Source organism: Oryctolagus cuniculus, chromosome 8, assembly GCF_051225735.1.
Source record: "Oryctolagus cuniculus isolate XC-2025 breed Fujian yellow rabbit chromosome 8, ASM5122573v1, whole genome shotgun sequence".
In the NCBI taxonomy this organism is placed as follows: Eukaryota; Metazoa; Chordata; class Mammalia; order Lagomorpha; family Leporidae; genus Oryctolagus; species Oryctolagus cuniculus.
The window spans coordinates 112,976,154-112,994,430 of record NC_142874.1 but is presented as its reverse complement, the minus strand read 5'-3'; the positions used below and the strand labels follow the sequence as shown (position 1 = coordinate 112,994,430).

At 48.3% G+C, this 18,277-nt stretch overlaps 1 protein-coding gene across 4 annotated transcripts in view; it reads left to right on the top strand.

Annotated features, from left to right (window-relative positions):
* The window catches only part of ENOPH1 (enolase-phosphatase 1), an 81,007-nt gene that overhangs the window by 47,399 nt on the left and 15,331 nt on the right, over positions 1-18,277 (top strand). For all 4 annotated transcript variants that reach the window (XM_089303176.1, XM_070047969.2, XM_070047970.2 and 1 more), the window contains exons 2-4: positions 6,440-6,541; positions 7,891-8,093; positions 9,597-9,729. In XM_089303176.1, coding sequence (XP_089159302.1) covers positions 6,440-6,541; positions 7,891-8,093; positions 9,597-9,729 — 438 coding nt within the window. The remainder of the gene's footprint in view (positions 1-6,439; positions 6,542-7,890; positions 8,094-9,596; positions 9,730-18,277) is intronic.

Genomic DNA, 18,277 nt, shown 5'->3' with positions numbered 1-18,277 from the left:
TCCATAAGGAATATAATGTAAAAATCCAGGGGTTTAGGTGGTCTTGGTGAATTGTGCTCCTTGAGGTTATCCGCCAGAGCCTGGATGGCCCAGGAATCAGTGTTTGACAGGTCTAGGTGTGAATCTTGGTTTTACTTTGTACCAGAGTAAAGCCTCCTTGAAGCTCACTTTATCTATTAAAAGGGGTCACCTTGCAGGGATGTAAGCGGATTCAAGGAGATAAATGTGAATTCCCATTCCTTCCCCTCCCCTGCTAGGAAGCCTACCCTGGGCCAGTCAGGTTCCCTCTCTGGAATTCATTTACTAATATTCCATCCCTCTGTGCATCTTTTTTTTTTTTTTTTTAAGATTTATTTTATTTTCACTGAAAGAGTTACACAGAGAGAGAGGAGAGGCAGAGAGAGAGAGAGAGGTCTTCCATCCGATAGTTCACTCCCCAATTGGCCGCAACGGCCGGAGCTGCGCCAATCCGGAACCCGGAGCTTTTTCCGGGTCTCCCACATGGGTGCATGGGCCAATCTTCTACTTCTACCTGGGCCATCTTCTACTGCTTTCCCAGGCAATAGCAGAGAGCCGGATTGGAAGTGGAGCAGCCGGATCTCAAACCAGCGCCCATATGGGATGCCAGCACTTCAGGCCAGGGCGTTAACCTGCTGCACCACAGTGCCGTTCCCATGTGATCTTTTTAAAAACTGATTCCAGCCGGTGCTGTGGCGTAGCGGGTAAAGCCGCCACCTGCAGTGCCAGCAATCTCATATGTGTGCCGATTCGAGTCCAAGCTACTCCACTTCCCACCCAGCTCTCTGCTATGGCCTGGAAAAGCAGTAGAAAATGGCCCAAGTCGTTGGGCCCCTGCACCCATGTGGGAGACCCAAAGGAATCTCCTGGCTCCTGGCTTCAGATCAGCATAGCTCCAGCCATTGCAGCCACTTGGGGAATGAACCAGCGGGTGGAAGACCTCTCTGTCTAACTGACTTTCAAATAAATAAATCTTTTTTTTTTTTTTTTTTTTACAGGCAGAGTGGACAGTGAGAGAGAGAGAGACAGAGAGAAAGGTCTTCCTTTTGCCGTTGGTTCACCCTCCAATGGCCACCGCGGCTGGCGCACCGCGCTGATCCAAAGGCAGGAGCCAGGTGCTTCTCCTGGTCTCCCATGGGGTGCAGGGCCCAAGGACTTGGGCCATCCTCCACTGCACTCCCAGGCCACAGCAGAGAGCTGGCCTGGAAGAGGGGCAACCGGGACAGAATCCAGCGCCCTGACCGGGACTAGAACCCGGTGTGCCGGCGCCACAGGCAGAGGATTAACCTATTGAGCTGCAGCGCCGGCCATAAATAAATCTTAAAAAAAAAAAAAAAACTTATTTCAATTATTAGTCTCCCTGTGGTGATCACCTTCCCTTGTTCAATAATGCTCATCGTACTTGATTAGATTACATTTTAGCTTTCCTTAATTGCAGTTTAGCATGTCTATGGGATTTAGAAGACACTTTTATCAGCAATGCATTTATTCATTCTGAAATCAGATGATGAATCTGATGTTCATTCTAAAGGCTTTAGTTTACAAAGGGGGAAACATGCCTTGTTTGGGTCCTGCCCTGCTTACTCCATGAAGACAGGGACAGTGGAGTTAGAATTTCCAAGCCCTGATGGCCCCGGGCAGCAGCCAAAACACCAGAACTTCTTGGCAGTTCCTAGTGAGATCTTCAGGAGGGCTGTTTAAGGAGCGGTTTTAATGACACAACTATTGAAACTATCTGGCAGATGGCGCGACCGTTCCAAGCAGCAGCAAATTCTCATTTTTAGAAGTGTTCACGTAAAGCTTGGAAAACCATTGTAAGAGGTGCTCTAAGAGTAAAACAGTAACAGTAGGAGCTCAGAGCTTTTGTGCCAGGCTGCATTGGTCCACGGTAATGACAGGTGTGCCCCACGCTGCACTGATGAGCCCATGCCTGCAGGCTTTCTGTTCCTTCAGGGCAGGTGGCCACATGGCAGGAGTGCTCATCCAACTGCTGCTCTCAAGGAGCCAAAGGAACTGCCAATGATGTGGATACGTGAACTTATTTCTTGTAACCTGTCCCAGGCAAATATTACAGATAAGTAAACTGAGGCTCAGAGATGACCTTGAGTTGAATTACTGTTTCTGAAAGAGCAAGGCAAAAACTAGAATTTATGCATGTATGGGGCCGGTGCTGTGGTGCAGTGGGTTAATGCCCTGTCCTGAAGCACCAGCATCCCATATAGGCACTGGTTCAAGACCTGGCTGCTCCACTTCCCATCCAGCTCTCTGCTATGGCCTGGGAAAGCAATGGAGGATGATGGCCCAAGTCCTTGGGCCCCTGCACCCATAAAGGAGACCTGAAGAAGCTCCTGGCTCCTGGCTTCCGATCGGCACAGCTCTGGCCATTGCAACCATTTGGGGAGTGAACCATTGGATGTAAGAGCTCTCTCTCTGCCTCTCCTCTCTCTGTGTAACTCTGACTTTCAAATAAAAATAAATTTAAAAAAAAGAATTTATATAAAAATGAACTCTTTTGTCATTTTCATAGGGGGCAGCTTTCTTTGAAATTCTCAGGAACTGCTGTTGTTTTAAGGATGTGGTTGTCCTATATAAATATTCTTTTGTTTTTTTTTTTTTTTTTTTTTTTTTTTACAGGCAGAGTGGACAGTGAGAGAGAGAGACAGAGAGAAAGGTCTTCCTTTTGCCGTTGGTTCACCCTCCAATGGCCGCCGCGGCCGGCACGCTGCGGCCGGCGCACCGCGCTGATCCGATGGCAGGAGCCAGGAGCCAGGTGCTTATCCTGGTCTCCCATGGGGTGCAGGGCCCAAGCACCTGGGCCATCCTCCACTGCACTCCCTGGCCACAGCAGAGGGCTGGCCTGGAAGAGGGGCAACCAGGACAGAATCCGGCGCCCCAACCGGGACTAGAACCCGGTGTGCCGGCGCCGCTAGGTGGAGGATTAGCCTAGTGAGCCGCGGCGCCGGCTTTCTTTTGTTTTTTTTAAGATTAATTTTTTTATTGAAAGGCAGAGTTAGAGAGTCTTCCATCCACCCGTTCACTCTCCCAAATGGTCGCAACGGCTGGAGCTAGGCTGATCTGATGCCACAAGGCTCCTGGAGCTCCTTTCAGGTCTAATTTGCTTTTGTAGGGTGGTAGCTTTATTTAAAACACTATAAGCAAATCTATCGTTTTTGTTGTCTTTTTTTGTGTGTGTGCTCTTTTAAGAGTATACACTTTTTTTAAGGATTTATTTATTTATTTGAATATCATAGTTACACAGAGAGAGAAGGAGAGGCAGAGAGAGAGAGGTCTTCCATCTGCTGGTTCACTCCCCAGTTGGCTGCAATAGCCAGAGCTTCGCTGATCTGAAGCCAAGAACCAGGAGCTTCTTCTGGGTCTCCCATGTGGGTACACAGGCCCAAGAACTTGGGCCATCTTCTACTGCTTTCCCAGGCCATAGCAGAGAGCTGGATCAGAAGTGGAGCAGCCAGGACTCAAACCAGCACCCACGTGGGCTGCTGACACTGCAGGCGGCAGTTTTACATGCTATGCCACAGTGCTAGCCCCAAGATTATACACTTTCATTGTGGAAAATAGACCCCCTCTCCCAAAAAAGTTTTTTCTTAGGTGAGATGTCATGACCCAGAGAGAACCTCTGTAAACATTTATGTCCATCCTTGCCTAGATTTTGTTTTATGTTTTAGAAATTCAACAAAACTGAATTAGGCTCTACATACTGTGTGTAAACTGTTTTATTTATGTAGAGAATGTGGTCTCCTTTTTAAAAACCATCAAGTCACTTAATTTTCCTTTGCTTTTTCTTCTCTGAGGTTAATAAAGAAATAGTAGCCCAGCAATACTGCCTTTGTGTTACTGAGTTTTCTGAGTGGAAAATATTTAGGTTCTCAAATACTGTAAATCATTTGCACTGTGTGATTCCCTTGGAAAGCTCTTAAAATGGTTTCTGTACTTGTACTATTCTTCCCTGGCACCTTGAATTACCCATGATCTTCAGAGAACACTTCAGCAACTATTAAAGCAACAATTTTGTTTTCATTGAGATCTCTCTGACTTTAATTGAAACAGCTGCTGGACCATAAAGCAAATCCGTATTTTGATTTGTAAGCATTTACAATGCATCTTCTTTAATCAGATCTTCAGAAATGCTGTGTCGGTGGCTGGAGCTCTCGGGGAGCTGCCGCTGAGAGGTGTGCGGTGATACTGTTGTTGCATAGGATCCTCTCCAGCATTAGCGGAATGTAATCCTAGTCCCCGGCAGGGCTCATTTGGTTCTATAACCTGTGGTTACATATACCGCTAAACGGTGACAGGCCATTAGGTGCTTGGTGTGGACTAAAAGTATTCACACATTTGTAGAATCCTGGCTTTATTGCGGCTTTCATCTCATACTGTAGTATTCTGAACATCTGTGAATAGATTATAGCTGTTAAGACAGCTATGGTTATTTCTGGAGTTATTGTTTTATAGATTTATATATTTTCTTTGAAAGGCAGTTAGAGAGGTAGAGACACAGAGATCGTCCATCCTCTGGTTCATTCCTCAAATGGCCACAGCAGCCAGGGCTGGGCCAGGTAGGGTTCAGGAGCTCCATGCAGGTCTCCCACGTGGGTGCAGGGACCCAAACACCTGGTCCATCTTCTGCTGCTTTCCCAGGTGCATTAGGGAGCTGGATCAGAAGTGGAGCAGCTGAGATCAAACCAGTGTCTGTATGGGATGCAAGTGATGCAATGTTGTGTGCTACGCCACAACATTGGCCCCTGGAATTTTTTTTTTTTTTTTTTTTTTTTTTTTTGACAGGCAGAGTGGACAGTGAGAGAGAGAGACAGAGAAAGGTCTTCCTTTGCCGTTGGTTCACCCTCCAATGGCCGCCGCAGCCAGTGCGCTGCAGCCGGCGCACTGCGCCTATCCAAAGGCAGAAGCCAGGTACTTATCCTGGTCTCCCATGTGGTGCAGGGCCCAAATACTTGGGCCATCCTCCACTGCACTCCCTGGCCACAGCAGAGAGCTGGCCTGGAAGAGGGGCAACGGGGACAGAATCCGTTCTCCCAACCAGGACTAGAACCCGGTGTGCTGGTGCCGCAAGGCGGAGGATTAGCCTACTGAGCTGCAGTGCTGGCCTGGAATTTTTTGTAAACCTAAAAATCTGTAAATGAGCAGGGTTGGGCATATATATATATATATACACATATATATATGTTTCTACAGATCATTCATATGCAGTATAGCACATGCTAGGCTATGATATAATTACTGTTTTTTTTTTTATAAGCAACATCAAAGGCATTTTATCTTGCTTAGATGTTAAATAAGAGTGTGTTAAGGGGCCCAGCATTGTAGTATAGTGGGTTATGCTGCCACCTGCAGTGCTGGCATCCCATATGGGCACCAGTTCATGTCCTGATTGCTACATTTCCGATCCAGCTCCCTGCTAATGCTCCTGGGAGAACAGTAGAAGATGACCCAAATGCTTGACACTCATGTAAGAGACCTGGATGAAGCTTCTGGCTCCTGGCTTCAGCCTGGCCCAGCCCTGGCTGTTGCAGCCATCTGAGGAGTGAACCAGTGGATGAAAGATCTGTCTGTCCCTCCCTATCTCTGTAACTGCCGTTTCAAATAAGTAAACTTTTTTTTTAAAGTGTGGGTAAAAATCATCCCAATTTAGTTCATTGTACCTTGTACTTTTTCCAGGGCAGTAACACTTTTGCACTGAAATGGAAGACTGCTAGCATATTGACCCCAGATAATATAGATGTTATATAAATTCTGGTGTCATTGCCTGACTTTGTGTGTGTTACTCAGTAAGAGGGCAGTTTTATAGATGTGAGAGGGGCAAACTGTATGATCAGGAGTTCCACAGTAATCTCTAACTTCTGAAGCTTTCCCTAAATGTTCAGAATTGTTTGAAACTGTGCACCATTTATTGCTATGAGTTCTCTGAGAAGAGTGGCTGTGGTTAATTCATTAGTAGAAGCATCTGGCAATCAGAAGAGCCCTAGCAAATGTTGAATGAATGAGTTGACCGTGCTTGTGATTTATCCTCTGGGATCTTCTGTGCTTTTCCCACTAACTGAGTCAGAGCTGATCCTTGCCCAGTCTAAGTGTCTGTGCTGGAGAATATTAGTAGTAAATGGTAAGGTGCCAGGTGCTTTCCATAAACCATCTGTGTTATAAAAGTAAAGAAGGCAAATAACATCTTAGTGTTCTTATGAAAATAGTTTGACCAGATTTGGCCTGTGGGTTATACAGTTTGCCAACTCCTGGTCTAGTTCATTTCTTGGTCTCTGCCTTGTTCATGTCCTCAGCAACAGTTTTCCATTGACTGACTTGTCTGTTTTCTAAGGTGAGAAGGTAGAAGAATTAGATCTTGTCTTTCAGTTGAGAAATGCTAACTCTTGCTTTTTCTTTCCCTCTTTTTTGCTAGGACATTTTATTTCCATACATCAAAGAAAATGTTAAGGAATATCTGCAGACACACTGGGAGGAAGAGGAGTGCCAGCAGGATGTCAGTCTCTTGAGGAAACAGGTTGGACCTTTCTCTTCCATACTTTCAAGTGTCTCGGAATTGAGCATGCCTGGTCTTCACTCTCCTCTCTGAGCATATTGTAAACCTGTAGTGACAGAGGATGGGTGTTTAGGAATTCACAGCAGTTTATTATTACTAGAATTGCCTCTTTCTGGAGCTATTTCAATTGCAGAAAAATACTGTATAGCCCTTTCTGGGAGAAATACAAAAGGCTTTGTGCAGTTCTTCACATTTTCCTTTACTGTCCCCTCCTCATTTTCCTGTCCACCCTGCCTCTGCTGCCTCCTCCCCAGTGCTCCTGGGTCCGTCGTCCCACCCTCCCCATGCTCAGCCCTGGCCCAGCCTTCATTCCCGCCTTGGTCTCATGTTCTGCTCTGTTCCCCCCACCCCCACCGCGTCTGTCTGCCTCCACATTGTGTACTTATTGAAATTGCTTCAGTGGCAAAGGTGTAACTCACTGGCAGTTGTTTCATAGTTAGCTTTTATATTGTGTATTATGGGATGTGCTCTGTTAGTTTTTTAATGCTAAGAGTTAGGGTTGGCTATATAGTCACACCCTTTGGAACATGGGATATTTGGGTTTGTTTGATTTTCTGGGTAACTCATGGTTACTGAAATCTCCCTTTTTTGTTGTCCCAACCTTTATTGAAATATACATACCCATTCCCTCATTATAGTCTATACATATGTATCATATATGGGTATGTATATATCTAAAGAGATCTATTATCTATTTATTTGAGAGGCAGAGAGAGGGGGAGAGAGAGATTTTCCATCTGTTGGTTCATGCCACAAAAGGCTGCAGTGGCTGGACCTGGGCTGATCTGAAACTGGGAGCCAGCCAGGAGCTTCTTCCAGGTCTCCCACATAGGTGCAGGAGCCCAAGCACTTGAGCCATTTTCTGCTGCTTTCCCAGGCACTTTAGCAGGGAGCTGGATTGGAAGTGTAGCAGCTGGAACTTGAACTGGTTCCCATATGGGCTGCTGGCACTGCAGGCGGAGGCTTAACCTACTATGCCACAGTCTTGCCCCGAGATATATACGTATATAACTGTAGAGATTGGACTGCAGTGTCAAGACGCCATTGCTGTAAATGGCTATTAGGACTTTGGCAGGTTCTGGGAGATGACTGTGAGCCAGCTCCAATGCTTTGCTAGCTTCTTTCCAGAGAATTCCAGGCATGAGCTAATTTTATCAGCCCCCAACTATATGACACTATAATTTTGCAACAGTATCACAACTAAAGATAGTTGGAAAACAGTTGGTTTGCTTGGTTTGGGGAATCTCATTTTAAATGGTCTTATATTGAATGAGCAAAAAACAAAATTTTATGTTGTTTCTGACTTAAAGGCTGAAGAAGATGCCCACCTGGAAGGGGCTGTTCCAATCCCTGCAGCTTCTGGGAATGGGGTGGCTGACATGCAGCAGATGATCCAGGCCGTGGTAGACAACGTGTGCTGGCAGATGTCTCTGGACCGAAAGACGACAGCGCTCAAGCAGCTGCAGGGCCACATGTGGAGGGCGGCGTTCACAGCTGGGCGCATGAAAGCAGAGTATGTAGCTGCTTCAATGCCCAAGCATTTCACTGACTCCAGATCCAAATATCATTCCCCCTAGTTCTCTCCCACTGTAAGTCGATTGGTGACACAGATAAAATAGCACTGGAGTCTAACAAGTGAGTGGTTATCTTTCTCTCTTTTTTTCTTTTCTTAAGATTTATTTATTTGAAAGTCAGAGTTACACAGAGAAGGAGAGGCAGAGAGAGAGAGAGAGAGCAAGAGAGGTCTTCCATCCGCTGGTTCACTCCCTCATTGGCCACAGTGGCTGGAACTGCACCAATCCGGAGCCAGGAGCCAGGAGCTTCCTCCGGGTCTCCCAATGTGGGTGCAGGAGCCCAAGGACTTGGGCCATCTTCTGCTGCTTTCCCAGGCCATAGCAGAGAGCTGGATCGGAATTGGAGCAGCCAGGACTTGAACCCGCTGACGCCCATATGGGATGCTGGCACTGCAGGCAGCGGCTTTATCCACAGTGCCACAGCACCAGTTCCTCCATGTTTGTTTGTTTGTTTGTTTGTTTTTAAGATTTTTATTTTATTTATTTGAGACATAGAGTTACAGTGAGAGGGAGAAACAGAGAGAAAGGTCTTCCTTCCATTGATTCACTCCCCAAATGGCTGCAACAGCCAGAGCTGTGCCAATCCGAAGCCAGGGAGCTAGTCTCCCATGTGGGTGCAGGGGCCCAAGGACTTGGGCCATCTTCTGCTGCTTTCCCAGGCCACAGCAGAGAGGTGGATTGGAAGAGGAGCAGCAGGACTAGAACCAGTGCCCATATGGGATGCTGGCATCACAGGCAGAGGATTAACCCATGGCGCTGGCCTTCCCTCCATGCTTTCTTAAAGCACACTGTACATAATTTCACCTTTTGTTATTATGAATTATATCACAGATTATATGATTAGTACAGTTATTGTTTTTTGTTTTATAATTCCTCAAGAATTTAAAAAATCATTTTCTTACTCTTTGAAATTCCTTTTTACTATCATTTTTACTGTCTGGTGCCACGGCTCACTAGGTTAATCCTCTGCCTACGCCGCCAGCACCCCAGGTTCTAGTCCTGGTTGGGGCACTGAATTCTGTCCTGGTTGCTCTCTTCCAGGCCAGCTCTCTGCTGTGGCCCGGGAAGGCTGTGGAGGATGGCCCAAGTGCTTGGGCCCTGCACCCGCATGGGAGACCAGGAGGAAGCACCTGGCTCCTGGCTTTGGATCGGCACTGCATGCTGGCTGCGGCGGCCATTGGGGGGTGAACCAACGGCAAAGGAAGACCTTTCTCTCTCTCTCTCTCTCTCTCTCTCTCTCTCTCTCTCACTGTCTAACTCTGCCTGTCAAAAAAGAAAAAAACCAAACAAACGTTCTCTTCCACCTGCATTGCTGCTCCTAGTCTGTGTGACCCGGGAAGAACTCTGATAGCAACTTATGTTTCCCTTAGTGCACGAGCAGGGCGGGGTGTGGCACCTGCTCTGCCCACTTCTGTCCTCTCACCTGGTGGTCTACCCTCTAGGTTCTTTGCCGATGTGGTTCCAGCAGTCAGGAAGTGGCGAGAGGCTGGAATGAAGGTGTATATCTATTCTTCAGGGAGTGTGGAGGCGCAGAAGCTGCTATTTGGGCATTCTACAGAGGGCGACATTCTTGAGGTAAGTGACTTCATTTACTTTGTTTTTTTGACACATATTGAAATATGGCATATTAAAGGAGTGTACTGGGGCCAGCGCTGTGGCACGGTAGGTTAATCTTCCGCTTGCATCACAGGCTTCTTATATGGGCACCAGTTCTAGTTCCAGCTGCTCCTCTTCCAGTCCAGCTCTCTGCTGTGGCCTGAGAAAGCAGTAGAAGATGGCCCAACTCCTCGGGCCCCTGCAGCTGTATGGGAGACCCATAAGAAGTTCCTGGCTCTTGGCTTCAGATCAGCTCAGCTCTGGCCATTGCGGATGGAAGATCTTTCTCTCTGTCTCTCCCTCTCACTGTAACTCTACCTTTCAAATAAATAAATTTAAAAAATCTTTTTTTTTTTTTTAAAGGAATGTACTACAGTTAGATGCCAAATCAGCATTCAGGTAATTACATTTGAATATGCTAAGCAGACTGCAGAGATGTGGAAAAACTGGAGAATACTTCACAGAAAAGGGTGAAATGTTGCCACGGTACCAGTTTTGGGATCAAAGGTTCTTGAATGTAGTTGTGCACAAGAATCACTTGGGGAGTTTGTTAGACATGTGGATCCCTCGGCCCCGCTCCTGGCAGGCTGGGCTGGAGCCAGGAACCTGTGTGGAAACACCGCTCCGAGGGATTCTGACGCGGCTGTGCTATGTAGGCACGTACGCGGCTGCTTCTTCACCTGCTGCCTTGCCAGTGTTAGAAATCAGTAACCCAAAGGAAGCTAATGTAATTGTTCTTATCAGGTATGAAGAGAATAGTTAATGACATTCAGTTACATTTATGATTTCATCTACATAGATTATTAAAGTTTGCTGTCTTGAAAAAAAAAAAGTCAAGTAAAGAGCAAAATAGAGTTGTGCACAGGCCTGAGAAATACATAAAGATCTCTTGAAACGGAGCACAGCACAAGGACACTTGTTTGTTGCTGGCACTTTGGAGAGATACACAAGAGACAGCATGGAAGAGAACCAGGCACATTATCAAACATGGTGATGAATTGAAGTCACCTGTTATGCTACTTCTTTTTACTTTTTTAAGGTTTATTTGAAAAGCAGAGCAATGAAGACAGATTTTTTTCTTTTTCTTTCTTTTTTTTTTTAAGATTTATTTATTTAAAGTCAGAGTTATACACAGAGAGAAGGAAAGGCAGAGAGAGGTCTTCCATCTGCTGGTTCACTCCTCAGATGGCTGCAACGGCTGGAGCTGCACCGACCTGAAGCCAGGAGCCAGGAGCTTCCTCTGGGTCTTCCCAGGCGGGTGCAGGGCCCAAGGACTTGGGCCATCTTCTACTGCTTTCCCGGGCCATAGCACAGAGCTGGATTGGAAGTGGAGCAGGCGGGACTTGAACCAGAGCCTATATGGGATGGTAGCACTGCAGGCGGTGGCTTTACCTGCTACGCCACAGCGCCAGCCCCCCCCCTTTAAGATTTATATATTTTTATTATTTATTTGAAAGGCAAAGTCACAAAGAGAGATCTTCCATCTGATGGTTCACTCCCCAAATGACTGCAATGGCCAGGGCTGAGTCAGGCTGAAACTAGGAGTCAGGAGCTTCATCCAGGTCTCTCAAAGGGGTGCAGGGGTCCAAGCACTTAGGCCATCCTCCACTGCTTTCCCAGGCGTATTAGCAGGGAGCTGGATCAGAAGTGGAGCAGCTGAGATTTGAACTGGTGCCCCTTTGGGATACCAACATGGGTGGCAGCTTAACCTGCTGAGGCACAGCACCAGCCCCGAGAGATCATTCACTAGTTCACTTCTTTTTTTTTTTTTTTTTAAACATTTCAGTGTTTTTGTTTTTTTTTTTTTTTTAATTTATTATTTATTTGAAAGAGTTACACAGAGAGAGGAGAGGCAGAGAGACAGATCTTCCATTCGATGGTTCACTCCCCAAATGGCCGCAACGGCTGGACCTGTGCTGATCCAAAGCCAGGAGCCAGGAGCTTCTTCCGGGTCTCCCACGTGGGCGCAGGGGTCCAAGGACCCGGGCCATCTTATACTGCTTTCCCGGGCCACAGCAGAGAGCTGGACAGGAAGTGGAGCAGCCAGGTCCCGAACCGGCGCCCATATGGGATGCCGGCACTTCAGGCCAGGACATTAATCCACTGCGCCACAGCGCCAGCCCCACTAGTTCACTTCTCCAGATGCCCACAGCATGTCTGAACCAGACCAAAACTAGAAGCCAGGTGCATCATCCAGGTCTCTCACGTGGGTGCAGGGTCCGAAGCACTTGGGCCATCTTCTGCTGCCTTCCCAGGCACATTAGCAGGGAGCTGGATAAAAAGTGAAGTATCTGGGACTCAAACTGGCACTCCATTATAAGATGCTTGTCGCTCCCCCTCTTCGTGGAGGAGCAACACTGAACCCTGCCTAGGCTTCATATCCGAGTCACGGCACCATTATGTCGCTCCCCGTCTTCGTGGAGGAACGACACAGGACCCTGCGCTGTTCCTTCGTCTGCTCGGCCCTCCCCGGGTTTGCTGCTGGTTCTTCCCGGGTTGGCTACTATCCCTTCCACCTCCGTGGAAGGGCAGTTCCCCCTGGCCGCATTCCCCACTTCCGCAGGGGAGCGGCACACCGCCGGCCGGCTTTCTCGGGGGCTGCACGGGTTCCCTTAGATGTTCCCCATAGATGTTCCCCGTGCATGCCGTCTCTCTCCTCCTTTATAGTCCTCCTCCGCCAATCCCAACTCGGCTGCCCACACGCCGAGTACGCTGCTCTCCAATCAGGAGCAAGTCCTACAGTTTATTAGTTGAACTGGAGGCAGCTGTGCGGAAGCTGTTTACCTCTCTCCCAGCGCCATATTGTGGGAGAGCAGATGCATAGAATAAGTCCTAATTCGAGTAACTCAGTCTAGTCCGGATTGCTCCCCACAGATCCCCCTTTCTTTTTATTTTTTAGCGTTGATACGCGCCTGTCTTCGGTGTCCCGCGGCACACACTCTGCTCTACTTGCTAGAGTTGCCACAGGCTCTTACAAGTCCTATCAGGCAAACCGAATCCGGGTCCTCTCTTCGCCATGTTGTGAGGAGGTTTTTAGGCGCTGATGCGTGCCTGTGTTCGGTGCCCTGCAGCGCATGCTCTGCTCTGCTAGAACTGCCTGCAGGTGTTTACAAAACCTATCAGGCAAACCGAATCCAAGCCTTCTCATTGCCGTATTGTGGGGGAGACTTATTAGTGTTGGTTTGTGCCTATCTTCGGTGACCTGCAGCTCATACTCTGGTCGAGCTGCTTGCTGGCGCTTACCGCCTTAATTAGGCAGACCGAATCCAAGCCTCCTAATGGTTGTATTGTGGGGAAGCCTTACTGATGTTAATTCGTGCCCGTCTTCGGTGACCTGCGGCGCACAAGCTGCTAGCCGCCCAGGTGCTCATCGCCTCACTTAATCAGGCAGACCGAATCCAAGCTTTCTCATTGGCATGTTGAGGGGAGGCCTTATTTTTCTCTATTTCTCTATCTCCGGGCATTTCTATTTCTCCCATTTTACTTCTGTCTGCCAACATTCCTATTTCTCTTTTACTTCTAAACTTCTGTTTCTCTTATCCCTGCGGCTTTCCGGCACCTCGCCCCGCCGGCGGGTTCCCGGCTCTGCGCCGCTTCAGCCCGCGCGCCTCTCTCATCTGCGCAGCTTCCCGGCTTTGCGCGGCTCGGCTTCGCGCGCTCCGCGGTCTCCACGCTTAACCCTTTCGCGTCTGAACCACGGCCTACGCCAGCCCCGTTCCCTATCTATTCACGCCCCGTGCTCTCTCTGCACGCGGCGGCTTCCGCGAGTAACACAGCGTAGCTTACGTGTCCGCCACTAGCATTCAATCTAAGTTCCCCGGGCTAGCCTGGCGAATTCAACCCAGCGTACGTCTCCGCCCCACGGTTTGGCTTCCCGTCCTTTGCTCCCCGGGCTAATCAGACGGATCCCAACCTGGCTCACGTTTCAGCTTCTGGTTTCAACTTTTCGCCCCCTATTCCCGGGCTAACTTGAGAATCCCAAAGTGGCTTTCGTATCCGCCTCGGCCTGCCCCCCGCGGCTTCAATTTCCCTAACACTTTTCTCTACCCGGTATGTTTCCCTAAGTTTTCTTCCAACAATATTCCTCCCTCATTTCTCCTGGCCTCTCCCCACAGTCCGCGTCCGAGTCTGTTTGTTCTAGCTTTCACTTTCGCTTTCGACCTTAGAGATTCCTCCCAGCTTCCCCCCGTAGTCCGTATCTGAGTCTATGCCTAGGCTTTCAATAGCTTCTTCCGGCACCCTTTTCGTCCGGCTTTTCCCTAGGCTGTTTGCTAGTCTCTCTCTCCGGTATTTTCCCTAGGCTGTTTGCTAGTCTCTCTCTCCGATATTTTCCCATTTCTTCCCGTTTCTTCCCTCCTAAGTTTGCTATCCGTCCTAGGTTTCCTAATCCGAGTCATTTCTTCCCTCCTAAGTTTCCTATCCGTCCTAGGTTTCCTATCCGAGTCACGGCACCATTATGTCGCTCCCCCTCTTCGTGGAGGAGCAACACTGAACCCTGCCTAGGCTTCATATCCGAGTCACGGCACCATTATGTCGCTCCCCGTCTTCGTGGAGGAACGACACAGGACCCTGCGCTGTTCCTTCGTCTGCTCGGCCCTCCCCGGGTTTGCTGCTGGTTCTTCCCGGGTTGGCTACTATCCCTTCCACCTCCGTGGAAGGGCAGTTCCCCCTGGCCGCATTCCCCACTTCCGCAGGGGAGCGGCACACCGCCGGCCGGCTTTCTCGGGGGCTGCACGGGTTCCCTTAGATGTTCCCCATAGATGTTCCCCGTGCATGCCGTCTCTCTCCTCCTTTATAGTCCTCCTCCGCCAATCCCAACTCGGCTGCCCACACGCCGAGTACGCTGCTCTCCAATCAGGAGCAAGTCCTACAGTTTATTAGTTGAACTGGAGGCAGCTGTGCGGAAGCTGTTTACCTCTCTCCCAGCGCCATATTGTGGGAGAGCAGATGCATAGAATAAGTCCTAATTCGAGTAACTCAGTCTAGTCCGGATTGCTCCCCACAATGCTGGTGTCACAAGCAGTGATTGAACCTGCTGTGCCATAGCACCGGTCGCTGGTTCTGCTTGTACATGAGAAATTCCTGCCAGCCTCACCATCCTTGCGCTCCTTAGCTGATGGAGTGTTGAGTACAATCAGGGACCATATTTATTTTTAAAAAAGATGTACTTATATATTTGAAAAGCAGAGAGAGGAGAGAGAGAGAGACAGAGACAGAGAGGCAAACAGACCCAGAGCCAGAGCTGGGCCAAGCGAAAACCAGACTCCAAATATTTCCCTTAGTGAGTGGCAGAGACTCAGGTACTTGAGTCATCACCCACCACCTCCCAGTTGTATCAGCAGAGAGCTGGATCAGAAGATGAGCTGCTGGCACTCCAGTAAGGGATGCAGGCATCCAAAGCAGCAGCTTAACCTGCTGTGCCACAATACTGGCCCCTATATTTAGGACTTTAAAACAAAGAGGTGCTGACTAACTGAATACAGGATGAATCTAGTGAGAGAGAGAGCGGTCTTCCATCTGCTGCGTCACTCCCCAGATGGCCACAGTGGCCGGAATTGCCCAAAGCCAGGAGCCAGGAGCTTCTTTCAGGTCTCCCACATGGGTGCAGGGGCCCAAGGACTTGGGCCATCTTCCACTGCTTTCCCAGGCCATAGCACAGTGCTGGATCGGAATTGGAGCAGCCAGGACTTGAACCCGCCGATGTCCATATGGGATGCCAGCACTGCAGGTGGTGGCTTTACCTGCTACGCCACAGTGCTGCCCCCCCCCTTTAAGATTTATATGTTTTTATTATTTATTTGACAGGCAGAGTCAGAGAGAGAGAGGTCTTCCATTTGATGGTTCACTCCCCAAATGACTGCAAAACAAAGAGGTGCTGAGTACAAACTGAATGTAGTGATATATGATAGGTAACTTGCCCAGTACTTTTTTTTTTAAAAATTACTTTATGTATTTGAAAGGCAGAGTTAGAAATAGAGAGGGAGAGACAGAGAGATCTTCTCTATCCCAGATGGCTGCAACAGCTGGAGCTGGGCCAAGCTGAAGCCAGGAGCTTCATCCAAGTCTCCTATGTGAGTGCAGTGGCCCAAAGACTTGGACTATGTTCTGTTGCTTTCCCATGCACATTAGTAGGGAACTGGATTGGAAGTGGAGCTGCTGGGACTTGAACTGGTGCCCATATCAGATGCCAGCTTCGCAGGCAACAGCTTAAACTGTTATGCCACAATGCCAGACCATTGGCCAATAATTTTTTTTAAGATTTATTTATTTATTTGAAGGCAAAGAGATAAAGAGAGAGAGAGATCTTCCATCCGCTGGTTTACTCCCCAAATGGCTGCAATGGCCAGAGCTAAGCCAATTCAAAGCCAGGAGCCAGGAGCTTCTTCTGGGTCTCCCACATGGGTACAGGGGCCATAGGACTTGGGCCATCCTTTACTTACTGCCTCCCAAGCTGGTTTGGAAATGGAACATCTGCCACTTGAACCAGCACCCATATGAGATACTGGCAGTGAAGGTGGCAGCTTTACTTGCTATGCCATAGCACCGGCCCCACTTGGCCAATAATTTTTTTTTTTTTTGACAGGCGGAGTGGACATTTAGAGAGAGACAGAGACAGAGAGAAAGGTCTTCCTTTTGCTGTTGGTTCACCCTCCAATGGCCACTGCAGCCGGCGCACCGCGCTGATCCGAAGGCAGGAGCCAGGTGCTTTTCCTGGTCTCCCATGGGGTGCAGGGCCCAAGCACTTGGGCCATCCTCCACTGCACTCCCGGGCCACAGCAGAGAGCTGGCCTGGAAGAGGGGCAACCGGGACAGAATCCGGCACCCCGACCGGGACTAGAACCCTGTGTGCCGGCGCCGCAAGGCGGAGGATTAGCCTAGTGAGCCGTGGCGCCGGCCAGCCGATAATTTTTAAAAATATTTATTGAGCTCCTACTATTTGTAGAGAACACTTTTGACTTTAGAGATTGTCATATTCTAATTTTAGTACTTTTCAACCTGAATTTTTAAAAATAAATTTTCATTTTATTTGGAATGCAGAGAGAGAAAAACAGAGTGTGAGAGAGAGAAAGATCAAGATCTTTCATCCACTGGTTTGCTTCCTAAGTACCCAATAGCCAAGGCTGGGCCAGGCGAAAGCCAGGAGCTCAGAACTCAATCTGGGTTTTGCATGTGGGTGGTAGCGACCCAACTACTTGAGCCATCAGCTGCTGCCTCCCAGAGTGCATTAGCAGAAAGCTGGAATCAAAAGCGGAGCCTGGACTCAAACGAGCCTCTCTGATATGGTTTGCAGGCATCCCAAGTAGTGTCTTTTTTGTTGTTGTTTTGAAAGATTTATTTATTGATTTGAAAGGCAAAGTTACAGAGAGGCAGAGGCAGAGAAAGAGAGAGAAGTCTTCCATTCGCTGATTTACTCCCCAAATGGCTAGAACAGCCGGAGCTGGGCCGATCCAAAGCTAGGAGTTTCTTCTGGCTCTCCCACAGAAGTTCAGAGGGCCAAGGACTCGGGCCATCTTCTATTGCTTTCCCAAGCCACAACAGAGAGCTGGAATGGAAGTGGAGCAGCTGGGACTAGAACTGGCACCCACGTGGGATGCCAGCACTACAGGCAGTGGATTTACCTGCTACACCACAATCTGCTGGCTCACTCCCCAAATGACTGTAAAGGCAGGGCTGACCCAGGCCAAGGCCAGGAGCTGGGTCTGCCATATGGGTGGCAAGGATCCAAATTTCACGGCCTTCTCAGGTGTGTTAGCAGGGAGCTGGACCAGAAGCCGAGTAGCTGGGACTCAAATTTGGGCTCCAATACGGGTCACTGGCAGTGCAGCAGTGATGGCTTAAACCCACTGTGCTATAGCATCAGCCCTTTTTAAGTAACTATTTGACTTATTTTTAGTTTGTAAAAAGTTCTGAAAGTATTCAAAGGGTCACATTATAATAACTGATCCTAAATATAGACATTTTTAACTACTCTTGGTTAAATTAGGGTGTTACACATTGACTCCAATTATTTTCAAGAAGCCCAGGACAAAAAGAGTGTTGGATAGAATTTCAAGATGTTTTAATTAGAAAATGAAAGTTTCTTGAAAATAAAGTAACAGTTTGTTGAGGTAGGTTAGAAAAATCCATTCATTCAGAAGGATGGTGTTCAAAATGTTACGTGAAGAGTGAAACCTAGTCCAGTAAGTAGTTAGAGTGCAAGTAGTAGGCTGTTTTTAAAGAGTAAATGTCCACTTTTTAAAAAAATTTATTTCATTTATTTAAAAGGCAGAGTGACAGGCAGAGAGAGAGAGACATTTTCCATACGTTGGTTCATTCCCCAAATAACCATGACAGTCAGAGATTCAGCCAGGCTGAAGCCAGGAGCCAGGAACTCGTCCAGGTCTCCCGCATGGGTATGGGGTCCAAGTAGCTGGGCCATCTTCCACTGCATTTCCAAACACTTTAGCAGGGAGCTAGATTGGAAGCGGAGCACCCAGGGCTCAAACTGGCACTCTTATATGGAAGCCAGAGTTGTAGGCCACAGCTC